A 14,119-nucleotide genomic window follows, 5' to 3' on the forward strand; every position below is an offset into this window, starting at 1 on the left:
GTAAATTACATATTTGGTAAAACTGAATGTTTCCTGTATGGTTTTATAGTACAGTGTGGTTTAGGTGGTCATGGATCAATAGGTTGACAGTCAGAAGACCAACAATGTCTAGGTCCACACTACATAGTCTACATGCACATGAAAATTTTATTTTGATGTCAAAGTTTCCCTTCCAGCACATGGACCCCTGATTAGTGCACTGCCTACACGTTACTATTTCCAGTTGTAGTCCACGTGGATGGTAAAGTATGAAAAAGTCCAAAAAAAAAGAAGAAAAATATGAAAAAACCCTTGTGTTTACCAATTCATGTGTCGACCATTTGAATCCGTCAACCTTTTCACCAAGATGAACGTATGCATGTCGACCATTTGGTGTCCACCTTTTCACTGTTGTCCGTTTTGGTTACCGTAAACCACACTCTGTTTAGGGATCCTTATAAACCATCAGTGTAGGATGATGTTAGCGTTTTTAAGGGTCAACCATACAAGATTGAGCCAAAACCGCATTTGTTGTGTGTTGGTGTGAAAACCACAAAAAAAACAACCATGCTGCTCATTAAATGTATTTCTGTTTTGTTTATTTGTTTGTTTTTGTTTTTACGAAGAGCAAGGTATTCACTTGGACAGTATTGCTAGCTCATGTTGCTAAACTCTAGATGGGTTTACCAGAATGGGAAAGAGGGGAAGAAGGAGGTAGCAGAGCACATGAGTTGACACAATGGGAAGATTAAAACAGACAGGAGAGGAGAGATTGCAGCAGAGGGGTTATGTTACTGGGGAAGAAGAGGAGAGCAGATGGTTTAACAGACTGGAAAGATGGATTAACACAAGGCAACTGATGTATGTGGTTCTAAACTAAGTGAGCAGGGGATCTTTCCCTCACACACAATATACAGCGAGTGGCTGCTCAGGATAATACTGACATGCCTGTGATTGGGGACACAGGACAGTGACGGAGATATTACAGGAAGATGTATTAGCTGTAATAGGAAGCAGAGGCAGGTAACTGCTGTCACTCAGTGGTGGATTTCCCACAGCACGCTGGTGATTCTTTTTTTGTCATTACGACTTATTTTTTAATATTTTATTTTGCAACTGACTGTTGTGGGGCAGTGGGCAACAAATTTTGTTCCGGGAGGTGGTAGTGGGGTGAATTTGTGGCTGCATTGGCGGTCTGGAGACATTGGGACAGGACCTGTAATGAAGGGTAAGTGATAGGGGGGGGGGGGGGGGGCAACTGGTAATGGTCCATCTGACCCCTAAATCCACACCTGCTGCCACCACATAGTGTAGTTGGGTGAAGCAGGAATTTTCCTTGTTCTATGGTCACTTGAGTGCTGTGGAGACATTGGAGAGAAAGTCCAGAGGCTGTGCGCTGCGAGTGTAGATAGGGGCAGAACCCTGTTCATATGACCTTTTATTATATTTGTATTACAGCTTTGCTTTAGTGTCATAATCAAGTTTCCCACCGTAGACAGCTCCATGCGTCAGAGGAAATACTATCAGTTTGCCATGGATTGGATAGGAGAGGACAATACTTAACACTAATTTATCCTTAGAACAGGCTTTTAGCCCTCATTTTCACTTAGCCACTTTGCTTCATACTTATCACATCAAAAAGCGATATACTCTTGGTTGCCACGTGTAGTGCTTGGAGGCAGACACGCTCAGTGGTAAAAATGTCCCCCTATTTTTCACTTTTTCTTCCTCTGGTGGATAATCCTGTATTTGCAGATGGCCGACCGTCTCATCACGTTAGTCGCTGGTCTCTTCAGGGGTTAAAATATCAATTTATGGCTACTGAAACATCACAGCCTCTTACACTCAGTCAGCTACACAGTAAATTCCCTCAAATTTGCATCCCACTTTTTCCTTATCTACAGGTGCAGAGCTACAGTCACAAAGTACTACGGTCGCTGATGGGTGGTGACGGGAAGTGTAAATTAGATGGCGCGGTACAGCTGAGGCCTACTCGTCCTCCCATATTTATGCATGTCTTCCTCTGATAATTGACTTAGAAGGAATTACAGGGAATTAGCGAAGTGGAAAGATACTTTTCCAGACCTTACCCTCTCCAGATGGTGAAAGCCACTAAAAGCCTAAACTAGACTTTGATCTCTACTTCCTATGCTCAAATGAATTATAAAATCTTACATATTACATATAAAATCTTACCCTATTGCATATTACACCCTCAAATTCAAATACTTAATAGGACCATCCGATAACTCTAATTGTTATGGATACCTGAGGCGTATATTTACCACTGTCTCTGGCCCTGCCCTAGAATAGCAGAGTTTTGGAAACTTGAACATCAGTATATAACCCACACACTTCGGATACATATTCCATTGTCTCCTAAAAGGGTATTTTAGGGTCCTTCTCCCACTTTGCCACCCACGAGTTATCTAATGGTAGTAAGACACTTATGTCCAAAGTTACGGGAGCGGTTAAAAAAAATGTCCTCTCACAATGGATAGTGACGACTTCCTCCTCTTTCACCCTTTTCTTTCTCAGACTTAAGGGTCTATTCATGAAGCAGTGAAAACTGTGGAGAAGTGAGCCAGTGGAGAAGAGCCAATCAGCACTGAAGTAACATTTATAATTTGCATACTATAAAATTATACAGAGAAGCTGATTGGTTGCCATGGGCAACTTCTCCAGTGGCTCAATTCTCCACTCTTTTCACTGCTTCATGAATAAACCCCTTACTCATTTATTTCACATAGACTGGACCGCTACTTCTGTTAACAAGGAAGGTCTTCCTTGGTAGCCAAGTAGGTTCTTTTCTACTTGGCTACCTTATGTTCATACTTTATCTCCTGTCCTGAAACAAACAGTGGAATAATTGCTTTCGCCTGCATGGTATAATTTAGCTGTCTTTGTTGGAGGTGTCGCTTTCTAGCCCTGAATGGTCTCGTCAGTCACATTGTTTACAATATGTCTTTTGTTCATTTATCTCTTTATGGTACTTACTTTGTATAACGTTTTATTTAAGCTGGGTACACACTAGGCGACTTGCTGTATGAGTGACGTCGCCTAGTGATTCCCCCTCCCGGGGCTGGCCGGTCGGCGACAGTGCATACACACTGAGCGATATGATGACCGTATTGCTTAGTGGAGTCGTGCAGTGCATGCAGCTCTTGGACTATAGTGAGGGTTGTTAACGGCCCGTGGGGACAGGCATTGCTCATTGTCGCCGGCATACACTACACACTTGTTGAGAAAGTAAACAACGTCGCTCAGGAAGGGTGAAAATGAGCGACGTCGTTTACGTTCTCAGCAAGTGTGTATGCACCTTTAATGCTGTGTTTTTGTACATGAAATCACTATTTCTGCAGCGGGGTACACTGGGATACCACAGGGAATACATCAGGGGTGTAGAGTTGGATCTCTTGATCCGAGGCACCAACAGGCTAAAGCTTTGACTGTTCCCAGGATGCATTGCACCGCCTCCTCTATAACCCCGCCTCCAGGCACTGGAGCTCAGTTTGTAAGTTGGTGCCTGCAGAGCAGGTCACTAACCGGTGGGGCTGCACTAGGTAGCCCTGAAAAGAGATTTTTAAGAAGACTTCAAGGGCCGCAGCACTATTTATGTCAGTGTGACATTCTGTGCTGCGGCTCCATTACCTCCCCAGTAGCGCATACTCTCACGGCCAGGTCTTCCCGGGTACTTGCAGCGGAGGCGCTCCGGTCATCAGGCACACCACCGCTGACGCTCTTCAGGATCGCGTGGCTGCACATCAGGGAGGAGGTAAGAGGGTCCCCCAGGTGGGACCCACCGGTTGATCGTGGTCCGGTCACGATCCAAGGAGAAGGACTGCACCGCTGGTGTGGACACTGTACTGCACAGGGACCCCACTATATCCACCAGGGCAAGGGAGCACAAGTTGGATTTACTAAAATCCGTTTGATATAGGTTCCACAGTACTCGGTGGTGAGGACCAGCATAGGGGATAAGGCGCTGACCTGTAGCCCCTCCCCCAGCTCCAGGCGCCATCTACTGCTGGTGTTCCCGCCCTGGAGCTGCATTTCACTGTCCCTCACTCCCTGACAGAGATTTTGGCGCCATCTTCACTACTAGCTGGGCTGATCTCCATGACTGCAGGGCTCTGTCTCCTCTGTAATTCCGCCTGTGCCATCAGCGCTGTGTATTTACAGACACAAGTATTCTACATGTCATTTTAGATAGTGTTCGTTAAGAACAAGTGTGCTGCTATCTGAATATTTAGTACAAGTATTCTGTGATATACATCCAGTATCTACTGTGCATTGGGGCCGTCCCTTCTGGATCTCCAACTGGGTCCTCCTGGTAACGGATGCCAGTCTGCGGGGTTGGGGCGTGGGGCGCGGTGTTGGAGCAACACTCTCTCCAGGGTCGATGGACCAGGAAGCAAACTCTCTTCCGCTTGCCCTGCCTCTAGTACAGAACAGGCCTGTCCAAGTATAATCAGACAACGTCACCACGGTGGCGTACATAAATCATCCAGGCGGTACTCGAAGCCGCATGGCAATGCTGGAAGTATCAAAAATCCTCCGTTGGGCGGAACGCCATCTGCCAGCAATATTGGCAGTGTTCATCCCCGGAGTCCTCAACTGGGAAGCGGATTTCCTCAGTCGTCAGGACGTTCACGCCGGAGAGTGGAGTCTTCATCCGGAAGTCTTTCAACTCCTAGTGGACATGTGGGGCCTACCAGATGTAGACCTGATGGCGTCTCGACACAATCACAAGGTTACGGTCTTCGGATCAAGGACAAGGGATCCTCAAGCAGCGTTCATGGACGCACTGGCAATTCCATGGAACTTTCGGCTGCCATACGTGTTCCCTCCAGTGTCAGTCCTGCCCAGGGTACTACGGAAGTTCAAGCAAAAAAGAGGAATGCTACTTCTAGTCGCTCTAGCGTGGCCCTGACGGCATTGGTTCTTAGACCTGCAGGGTATTATGATCCAGATACTCAGGTCAGGGGAGATCTTATACGATGGGACCCGAGTTCCTGGACGTAATGCTGGGAAAGGGAAATGGAATGGGAATAGCCCCTGGCACCCTACCTCCGTTGTCTCACCCGTGCTGTCAGTACACTCTTGCGAGACTATGGTTTCTTGAGCCCATGGCAGACGCGTTTGAAGGGCGGATTACGTCTGCCCAACTCCGATGCCCCCTCAGGTCTTAATGAGAGACAAAGAGTGAACTGAGACAGGGTGATGACAAGGGGCCCTCTAACTGAACAACAAGGCCAGGGGCTACTGGTAACCTGAAACTAAAAGTATGCGCGGATAACCGCCAAGGAAAAGAACAACCAAAATTCCACTTGCCCACTCTCCTACACGGCACCGCCGAGTACCGGAGAGGACTGTGGTAGCGGAAACCTCCGCAAAAGCACCAGAACAAAGAAATAATACTAAAGTGGCTAAGGCCACAACATGCGGCAGGGCCGCAACTCACGGAACCAAGAGAGAGCCTCAAACGACTGCCACAGATGACTTAGGACCAGAGGCACTCCTTAGGACCAGGAAACCAACTTCAAGATTCTGCAACTCTGAGGACTGAAGGGACCGGACACAGCAAACCAGGAACAGACTTTCACCAAACAACAGGCAGCATGCAGGAAGCTATTACCGGCGTCTGTGTGAGGCACTGAGGAGGGATTTAACAGGGAACCCTCCAATCAGAATGCAGAGCCTAATTACACTAAATGTCGTGCAGCTGCCGTGCTGCACGACCAGAGAACAAGTGTATGTATTTAATTAATAATCCCTGCAACGGGGAACGCGGTGCGCCTGTGGCGTCCCCGTTGCTAGGGTCCCGGCGGCTCGGCGCGCCCGGCGTCCTAGCGTTGCTAGGGACCCGGCGGCTCAGCGCGCACAGCGTCCCTAGTTGCTAGGCGCCGGACAGGGAGGAGGCGCCGGACCACGGCGCCTAATACGGGGTCTCTCGATCCAGCGTCCTCTTCTACTTCCTCAATGCCCAGACCTCCTCATTCAGGGCCCTTGTGTCTTTCCGGACCTGGCCAGACTGGCTTTGACAGCGTGGCTCTTGAAGCTTCACTCCTGAGATCCAAGGGATTCTCCGAGGCGGTTATTCAAACTATGTTGAATGCTCGCAAACCGGCTTCTGCACAGATTTATTACAGGGTCTGGAACTCTTACTTCACATGGTGTGCTGCTAAAAATTATGATGCCTCTTCGTTCAGAACTTCTAGGCTTTTGGCTTTTCTGCAACAAGGCCTAGATTTAGGCCTTCGTCTGGCCTCCCTCAAGGTATATATATCTGCCTTGTCGGTGTGGTTTCAGAGGAAAATTGCGTCTATTCCTGACGTTCATACTTTCACTCAGGGCGTTTTACAAATTCAGCCTACCTATGTCCCTCCTGTGGCTCCATGAGATCTGTCTGTTGTCTTAATTGCCCAACAATAGTCTCCATTTGAACCTCTTGAGTCTGTGGATCTTAAATGTCTTTCACTTATGTCATGTTTTTACTGGCTATTGCCTCTGCTAGGAGGGCGTCGGACTTAGGCGCTTTGTCCTGTTGTCCACCCTTTCTGATTTTTCACCGTGACTGGGCAGTTCTTCGAACTTGCCCTGGTTATCTACCTAAGGTGGTATCATCTTTTCATCTTAACTAAGAGATTGTGGTTCCGGCCTTTATCTCTTCTGGTTTGTCCACCAAAGAGCGGTCTTTGGATTTGGTACGGGCTCTCCGTATTTATGTAGAGAGGACGGCCTCCCTCAGGAGGTCAGATACACTTTTTGTAGTTTTTGGTTTTCACAAACGTGGCTGGTCTCCGAATAAGCAAACCTTGGCCAGATGAATTTGAATGGTGATTGCACAAGCTTATACACAGGTTGGTCTTCCAGCTCCTGCTGCTATCAAAGCCCATTCTACTCGGTCTGTTGGACCTTCTTGGGCGGCCTGCTGAGGCGCGTCCGCTGAACAATTGTGCAAGGCAGTTACGTGGTCCTCAGTGAACATGTTCACCAGGTTCTATGCCTTTGATACTTCCACCTCCCAGGATGCTTCCTTTGTTCTTGTGCCCGCTACGGTGCATCCCCTCACATGAGGAACTGCTTTAGGACATCCCTGATGTATTCCCTGTGGAATAACAGTGTACCCCACTGCAGAAAAGGAGATTTATGGTAGAATTACCATGGTTAAATCTCTTTCTGCGAGGTACACTGGATTCCACAGGGCTCACTCCCTGACGCACTTAGCTTCTTGGGTTTGTATGGCATTAGCCGCTGGTCCCTTTTCCTGTCATGAGAATGTGGTTCTATGTGACTAACATCTACCGTCTCTTTTACCTGCTACTGCATTGGACTGGTTAGCGAAACTGAGCTCCAGTGTCTGGAGGCGGGGTTATAGAGGAGGTGGTGCAATGCATCCTGGGAACAGTCAAACCTTTAGCCTGTTGGTGCCTCGGATCAAGATGCAACTCTACACCCCCGATGTATTCCCTGTGGAATCCAGTGTACTGCGCAGAAAGAGATTTAACCATGGTAAGGCTACCATAAATCTCCTTTTACTTTTGACTCCTGTTAGGTTAGTGGGAGTGATGCTTTGTTATTTTCATGTACATTCTATTGTGACATATCTGGTAAAGTTTATGTACCTATTTTGTGGTTTTTGCATTGTCTTGCTTTGAGTCAATAAAAATTATTATTCCCCGCCCCCCAAAAAAGTGAAATGGCAAGGGGAGCAAAACAAGGTGTTCTCATCTGCAAAGTTTTCTAATAATATAACGATGTAGAAGTATTTATAGTGTATGTCTCTTAGAGGTTGTTTTCCTCACCATGTTATATCTGTTATTGTTTCTCCAGATGGATATACAGAACCATCTGGCTCAGAGAAGCAGAGTAAATTCCGGATATCTGAGGATGAACTTATCAGTGCCATGAAGGCAAAAGAAGCAACAAAAGGCTTTCCTTATGAGGCAGTTGAAGAGCAGAAACCTCACAGCGTTTCCTCCGTAAAACAGGATTATAAAAGCATGCCTGTGCTACCAGCTGTCCCGTCTTCCCTAGATAATGAGGTTTCCAGCACTGAATCTGGTGACTCTGAAATAGAGCTTGTTTCTGAAGACCAGCTGGCAGGAGAAGAGGCCATGCAATCTGCCTACATGACATTCAGTCACATCAGTGGCCCCCCACCGTCACCTGCCTCCCCATCCATACAATATAGTATACTCAGGGAGGAGCGCGAAGCCGAATTGGACAGTGAGCTCATAATTGAGTCATGCGACGGCTCCTCAGCTTCTGAGGAAAGTCCAAAGAGAGATCAAGATTCGCCTATGATGAAACCGATGATGGACATTATTGAAGAAGAAAACAGTTCAAGAACGGAGAGTTTTGATGCCTCAGACTTCGACTCTTGCAGTTCTACAGAGAGGAAACTAAACATGGAGAACCTGGCAGAATCCGCTGCCTATTTAAAAAGCTCTTACCTGGCTGAAGGACGAGCAGAGTTCTTAGTGATCAAGAGAGATGAAGCGTTACACCAGCGCAAAGTCCCAGAATCAGCAGCTCACCAAAGTAGGCTTTCTGGGAAGCCCAGCGCCGGTTCTCAGGCTTCGGTGGCGTGGCTCAGTAAGAAGAAAGGTAATTCCCTTTTTTGTTCTCTACCAAAAAAATGCTATACTGTTTTAAGATTATATTTTGAAGTACATATATATTTAATGGCAGACAGGCGAGTTTGGGTATAACCCTAAAGTGTGGATGTGTTTCATCATAACATTGGGGTCAGCCAAATAAGCTCACCTGTAGTAATACTGGTTAGATGGTATCCGGTGTTTAGGTCGACACTCATTAGGTTGACCACTATTGGTTGACGTGCATTATGTCGACATGGTCTATAGGTCAACATGGACAAGGTCGACATGATGTTTTCTTAAAAAAAATATTATTATTTTTTAACTTTTTAATACTTTACGATCCACGTAGACTACGATTGGGAATAGTAACCTGCCCGAAGATGCAAGTAAATTAGGGTTCCGGATCACTTTACGGACAAATAAATACCTTGTTGATGTCGACCTAATGACCGTGTCGACCTAGTTACTGTCAACCAATAGTGGTCGACCTAATGACTGTCGACCCTATGAGCTACACCCGGTTAGATTGCAGGTCACCTCCCCATGAAGGAGAGATCCTACTCTTGCTTTGAATAAAACAATGGAATTCATAATGTGCGATGCAGATTGTCAAAATGAAAGCATGTGTATGTTCGTATATATATATATATATATATATATATATATATATATGCAGCTTTTTAGCAGCTGAGTCGTGACAAGTTGAAAGTTATGTGCTGCTAAGTGAGAATTTTTTTGGTTTTTAATAAGGAGAACATTGTGTTCTAATTTACCACGTGACTCCAGTGAAAACATACTGTATGCCAGTAGTTTAAATTATTAGCTAACCATATCATGTGTTCTTGGTACGAAGGCTAACCTGCAACCCCGTGTTCCCTAAAGTCTGCCACACATACAAGTGTCATAATCTTATAGTCCCGGCATGCCAATACTACGTAGCGCTTATTTTTACGCTTTCATGCTCCCATTATGTGTGTATGGAAATAAATGTGTGCATTCGCTCATCTCTGCAGTGTCGTAGCGTTGGTTTCATAGCCGTCATTAATATAAGGGTGCATTTGCACACCTATGCAGATGTCCTCATACATCAATGCTGCAGTCGTGCCACACAGCTCCTCTTGGCACACTGGATTCCGCAAGACTCTACTACGGTCACGTCGCTGAAAGCTCCTGAAGAGTTTTCTGCACTTATTTTATGTTTGTTATTTTCAGGCAGGACTGTACGGCACCAGCCTGCCTACTTCGTGGGACTTTGGGGGGGGGGGGACATCGAGCTCCTGAGGACATTGAGCACCTGAGGGAACTATTCGCAAGCCCCCCCCAACGGCGAGCGTACATTCCCGCAGCACGTCACCACCCCTAACAGAGCCAGAAGAAATGAAGAGTGGTGAGTAGTAAGACGGCATCCCGGTTAGCGGGTTGCCAGTAATTATGGCGGCATGAGTGTACGGAGATGCACGGCTTCTACATGGGGCATCTGGGTCTCCAGACTCAGTACACAATGCAGACGCACAGCTTCTGAAGGGGCGAACTGAGTCTCAGTACACTATATGTGTACACCGTACCCAGACTGGCATTACATACTTAAAAGGGGGCTAACTCCATTTTAGGCACAAAATTACCTCAGCCAGTTTAAAAAAGTGCGGGAAGACCGTGTGCCATTGAAGGGGCGGGGCTTCACTATGAGCCGATCCAACAGCTCACCAGCACCATTTTCTCTCGCAGTGGACACAGACGCTGACTGACAGGGACACGTAGCTCCTCCAGAGAGACTCCAGATTAACTCAGCGGTACCAGGGGGTCATAGCAGGGGGAGAGCGATTATTAGTGTACTGAGTCCCTAATCTAGGTACTTAGTCTGGCATTAGCAGTAAGGGCGCCGTGTGCTGGCTCCATACTATCTTTGTGTCTCCCTGGAAGGGCTCTTTGTGGGTTAACTGTGCATTTAACCTGTTCCTGTGTGTGTGTGCTGTCACTGTCACATTATGTCAAAGAGTGTGTTTCATGTAAGGCACGGTCTTCCTCTTCTCCAGGGGGTTCACTACTGTGTACTCAGTACAGTGTACCTTCCCAGGCTATCGGGGCAGAGCCAGCTTGGCTGGACTCCATTAAGGGAATGATTTCCAATATTTTTACTAAATTGTCCCACAATGAGAAAGAGGCGCAATACTTAAGACAATCGATGACTGAGTTTATGAAGAGACTCTGCCATTTGTCCGCACAAATGTACATTGGCCCATAACCTGTAGTCTGACTCTAATGATGAAGGGTCAGACATGGAGGAGGGGGAGGTGGACTCAGAGGTGGGGGAGTCTACTCTGTCACAGGGGATAGAGGCTCTCATAGAAGCTATCGGAGAAGTTCTGCATATCCCTGATAAGGTGACAGAGGAGACTGAGGAATCTTATTTTAATATAAAAATGAAATCGTCAGCCACTTTTCCTGTGTCAAAGGGACTAAATACCCTGTTTAAAGAACTGTGGGTTAATCCTGATAGGAAATTTCAAATCCCTAAAAGGTTGCTATCATCTTTTACATTTCCTCCTGAGGATAGGAAAAGATGGGAAAATCCACCGATAGTGGATGCATCAGTATCCAGTCTGTCATGGAAAATTGTATTGCCTGTCCCGGGTGCAGCCTCCCTAAAAGACATGGCTGATCGTAGAATTGAGAGTACACTCAAATCCTAGTATACAGCTGCTGGGGTGGCCCAGAGACCCACTATAGCATGTGGGTGGATTACGAAGGCCATCTCCAAATGGTCGGGTAACCTACTTGAGGGGTTAGATTCCTTGCCTCAGGGGGAGATTATTTTACTCCTGCAACATATACAGGACTCTGGGAACTGTATGGTGGAAGCCATAAAAGAAATAGGCTTGCTTAATGCACGCACCACTGCTATGGCAGCATCAGCACGCAGAGGCTTATGGCTACACCAGTGGACTGCTGATGCGGACTCCAGGAAAGGCGTGGAAGGCCTACCCTTCACAGGAGAGGCCTTATTTGGAGATGAACTAGACAAATGGATCTCCAAAGCTGCTGCGGGTAAGTCCACATACAGTATCTTCCTTCTGCAGCTTCCCCAGCCAGGAAGGCCTACTCAGGACCTAATCTACAGTCCTTTCGGACTGCCAGGTTTAAGGGCAAAACCAGAGGTTCTTCTACAGCCACCAGAGGCGCTAGAGGTAAACCACGCAAACCAGCAACTGCCAGTTCTCAGGAACAGAGCTCAGGCTCTGCTTCCTCAAAGCCTTCAGCATGATGGTGGACCGTGATGCCTGGAAGACTGGCGGGTGGGAGCCCGACTAAAATTTTTCAGTGACATCTGGACAGGTTCGTGCCAGGATCCCTGGGTCATAGATCTTACTTCCCAGGGCTACAGGCTGGAGTTTCAGGGGCTCCCACCTCACAGATTCTTCAAATCAGGCTTACCAGTTCTGCAAGAGGCAAGTATAACCTTACAGGACGCCATTCAAAAACGGGTACAGACTCGGGTCATTGTTCCAGTTCCACCTCATATGCAAAACAAGGGATATTATTCCAACTTGTTTGTAGTACCGAAACCGGACGGTTCGGTAAGACCGATTTTGAACCTCAAGTCGTTGAACCCGTACTTACGGGTGTTCAAATTCAAGATAGAGTCTCTGAGAGTGGTGATCTCAGGTCTGGAGGAGGGGGAATTCCTAGTGTCTCTGGATATCAAGGATGCGTAACTTCACATTCCGATCTGGCCACCTCATCAGGCTTATCTATGGTTTGCACTGCAGGACCGTCACTACCAGTTCCAGGCTCTACCGTTTGGTATCTCCACGGCACGGAGACTGTTCACCAAAATGATGGCAGAGATGATGTTTCTACTCTGCAAATAGGGAGTGAACATAATTCCGTACCTGGACGATCTTCTGATAAAGGCACTGTCCAGGGAGCAGTTGTTGGACAGCATTGGCCTCTCAACCAGACTACTCCTGGATCATGGGTGGATTCTAAACTTACTAAAATCTCACCTGGAACTGACGCAGAGGATTCCTTTCCTGAGAATGATACTGGACACAGAGCCCCAGAGTATGTTCCTTCCTTTGGAGAAGGCTATGGTAATCCAGTCGATGGTTCGGGCTGTCCTGAAGCCAACCTGGATCTCGGTGCATCTGTGCATTCACATTCTGGGGAAAATGGTGGCCTCTTACGAGGCACTTCAGTACGGAAGGTTTCATGCGATGCTCTTCCAGCTGGATTTGCTGGACAAATGGTCCGGATCGCATCTTCACATGTACCAGAGGCTCTGTGTTATGCACACCAGTGCCTGCAGGAAAGTACTGGTGTCAGGACTGTTATGCACTCCAGTGCCTGCAGGAATGTACTGGTGTTTGAACTGTTATGCAAAACAAATGGACTTACAGACAGACTGGGGAATATGACATAACGTACACAGAAGGTGATAGGTTAACAAAATACACACAAAGTGAACAGAGAAGCCCAGAGGCTAAGGAACTGGGTATCTCCCTTGTATTAGAACTGCTCAGATGGGAAAAGCAAGATGTTGTGTTTTAATACGTAGAGAACCCGAAATGCTGTTGCTAAGGGCAACAGCAAAACCCTAAAGGGTTACCAACGGGTGTGGCAGTAAACTCCTTGGTCAGAGATGGAATGATAGACACAAGGAGAGTCTCCACAATCCTAATTCTCACTTGCAGTGCACAGGTTCAGTTTACTGCCACTAAACTGACCCCTGACACCTAGCACAGTGAGACAGGATTGGACAGGCAAGTCTTAGAATACAGCCGCAAACTTGCTAAGTTCACAGAGTAGTAACAGAACCCCAGCAAGCTAAACGACTGACTCCAGTCTTACTGCTAGGTCTGGATTGGCAGAGTGTAATACCAAATCCCCAGGCCTATTTGCAGTAAGCAACAAACAAATACAAAGCTACACAGTACTGGCTAACTTTCAGAAACTGACTAACCAACAAAGATTCAGCAGCATCTGCTTACCCTGAGAAGAGGCCTTATAAAGCAGGTGCTGTCCACGCCCCACTCAGACCTCACAGACTGTGAGCACAAAAACCAGCACCGGATCCCCTGCCATGCACAGAGCCTATAACCACTGCACAGCAAAAGACCCGAACCGGAGTATCAGCTGCGCTCAGGTCACTCCGCTAGCACTTGTCTCCCGGTTGCCATGACGACGTGGCAGCACAGGGCAGGAGACCCTAACAGTACCCCCCCTCTGACGAGGGGTCAAAGAACCCCTACCACCGGGTTTATCGGGGAACTGCGAGAAGAAAGAGCGTATCAGTCGGGGCATGAAGATCACAACTGCGCACCCACGACCGCTCCTCCGGGCCATACCCCTTCCAGTGCACCAAAAATGACAGCCGACCCCGAACCACCTTAGAGTCAAGAATCCTTTCAACAACAAACTCCCTCTGGCCACGTATCAGAAGAGGGGAAGGTCTTCCACTGGAAGAAGGATTACTAATCGCCCGTTTTAAAAGGGAACAATGAAAGGTTTTATTGATACCCAAAGAACGGGGCAGA

At 47.3% G+C, this 14,119-nt stretch overlaps 1 protein-coding gene across 1 annotated transcript in view; it reads left to right on the forward strand.

The window, feature by feature from the left end:
- Positions 1 to 14,119, forward strand: part of RTN1 (reticulon 1) — a 307,938-nt gene that overhangs the window by 142,063 nt on the left and 151,756 nt on the right. The window contains exon 3 of the mRNA XM_063947364.1: positions 7,816 to 8,592. Coding sequence (XP_063803434.1) covers positions 7,816 to 8,592 — 777 coding nt within the window. The remainder of the gene's footprint in view (positions 1 to 7,815; positions 8,593 to 14,119) is intronic.

This window comes from Pseudophryne corroboree, chromosome 12, assembly GCF_028390025.1.
Source record: "Pseudophryne corroboree isolate aPseCor3 chromosome 12, aPseCor3.hap2, whole genome shotgun sequence".
Taxonomy (NCBI): Eukaryota; Metazoa; Chordata; class Amphibia; order Anura; family Myobatrachidae; genus Pseudophryne; species Pseudophryne corroboree.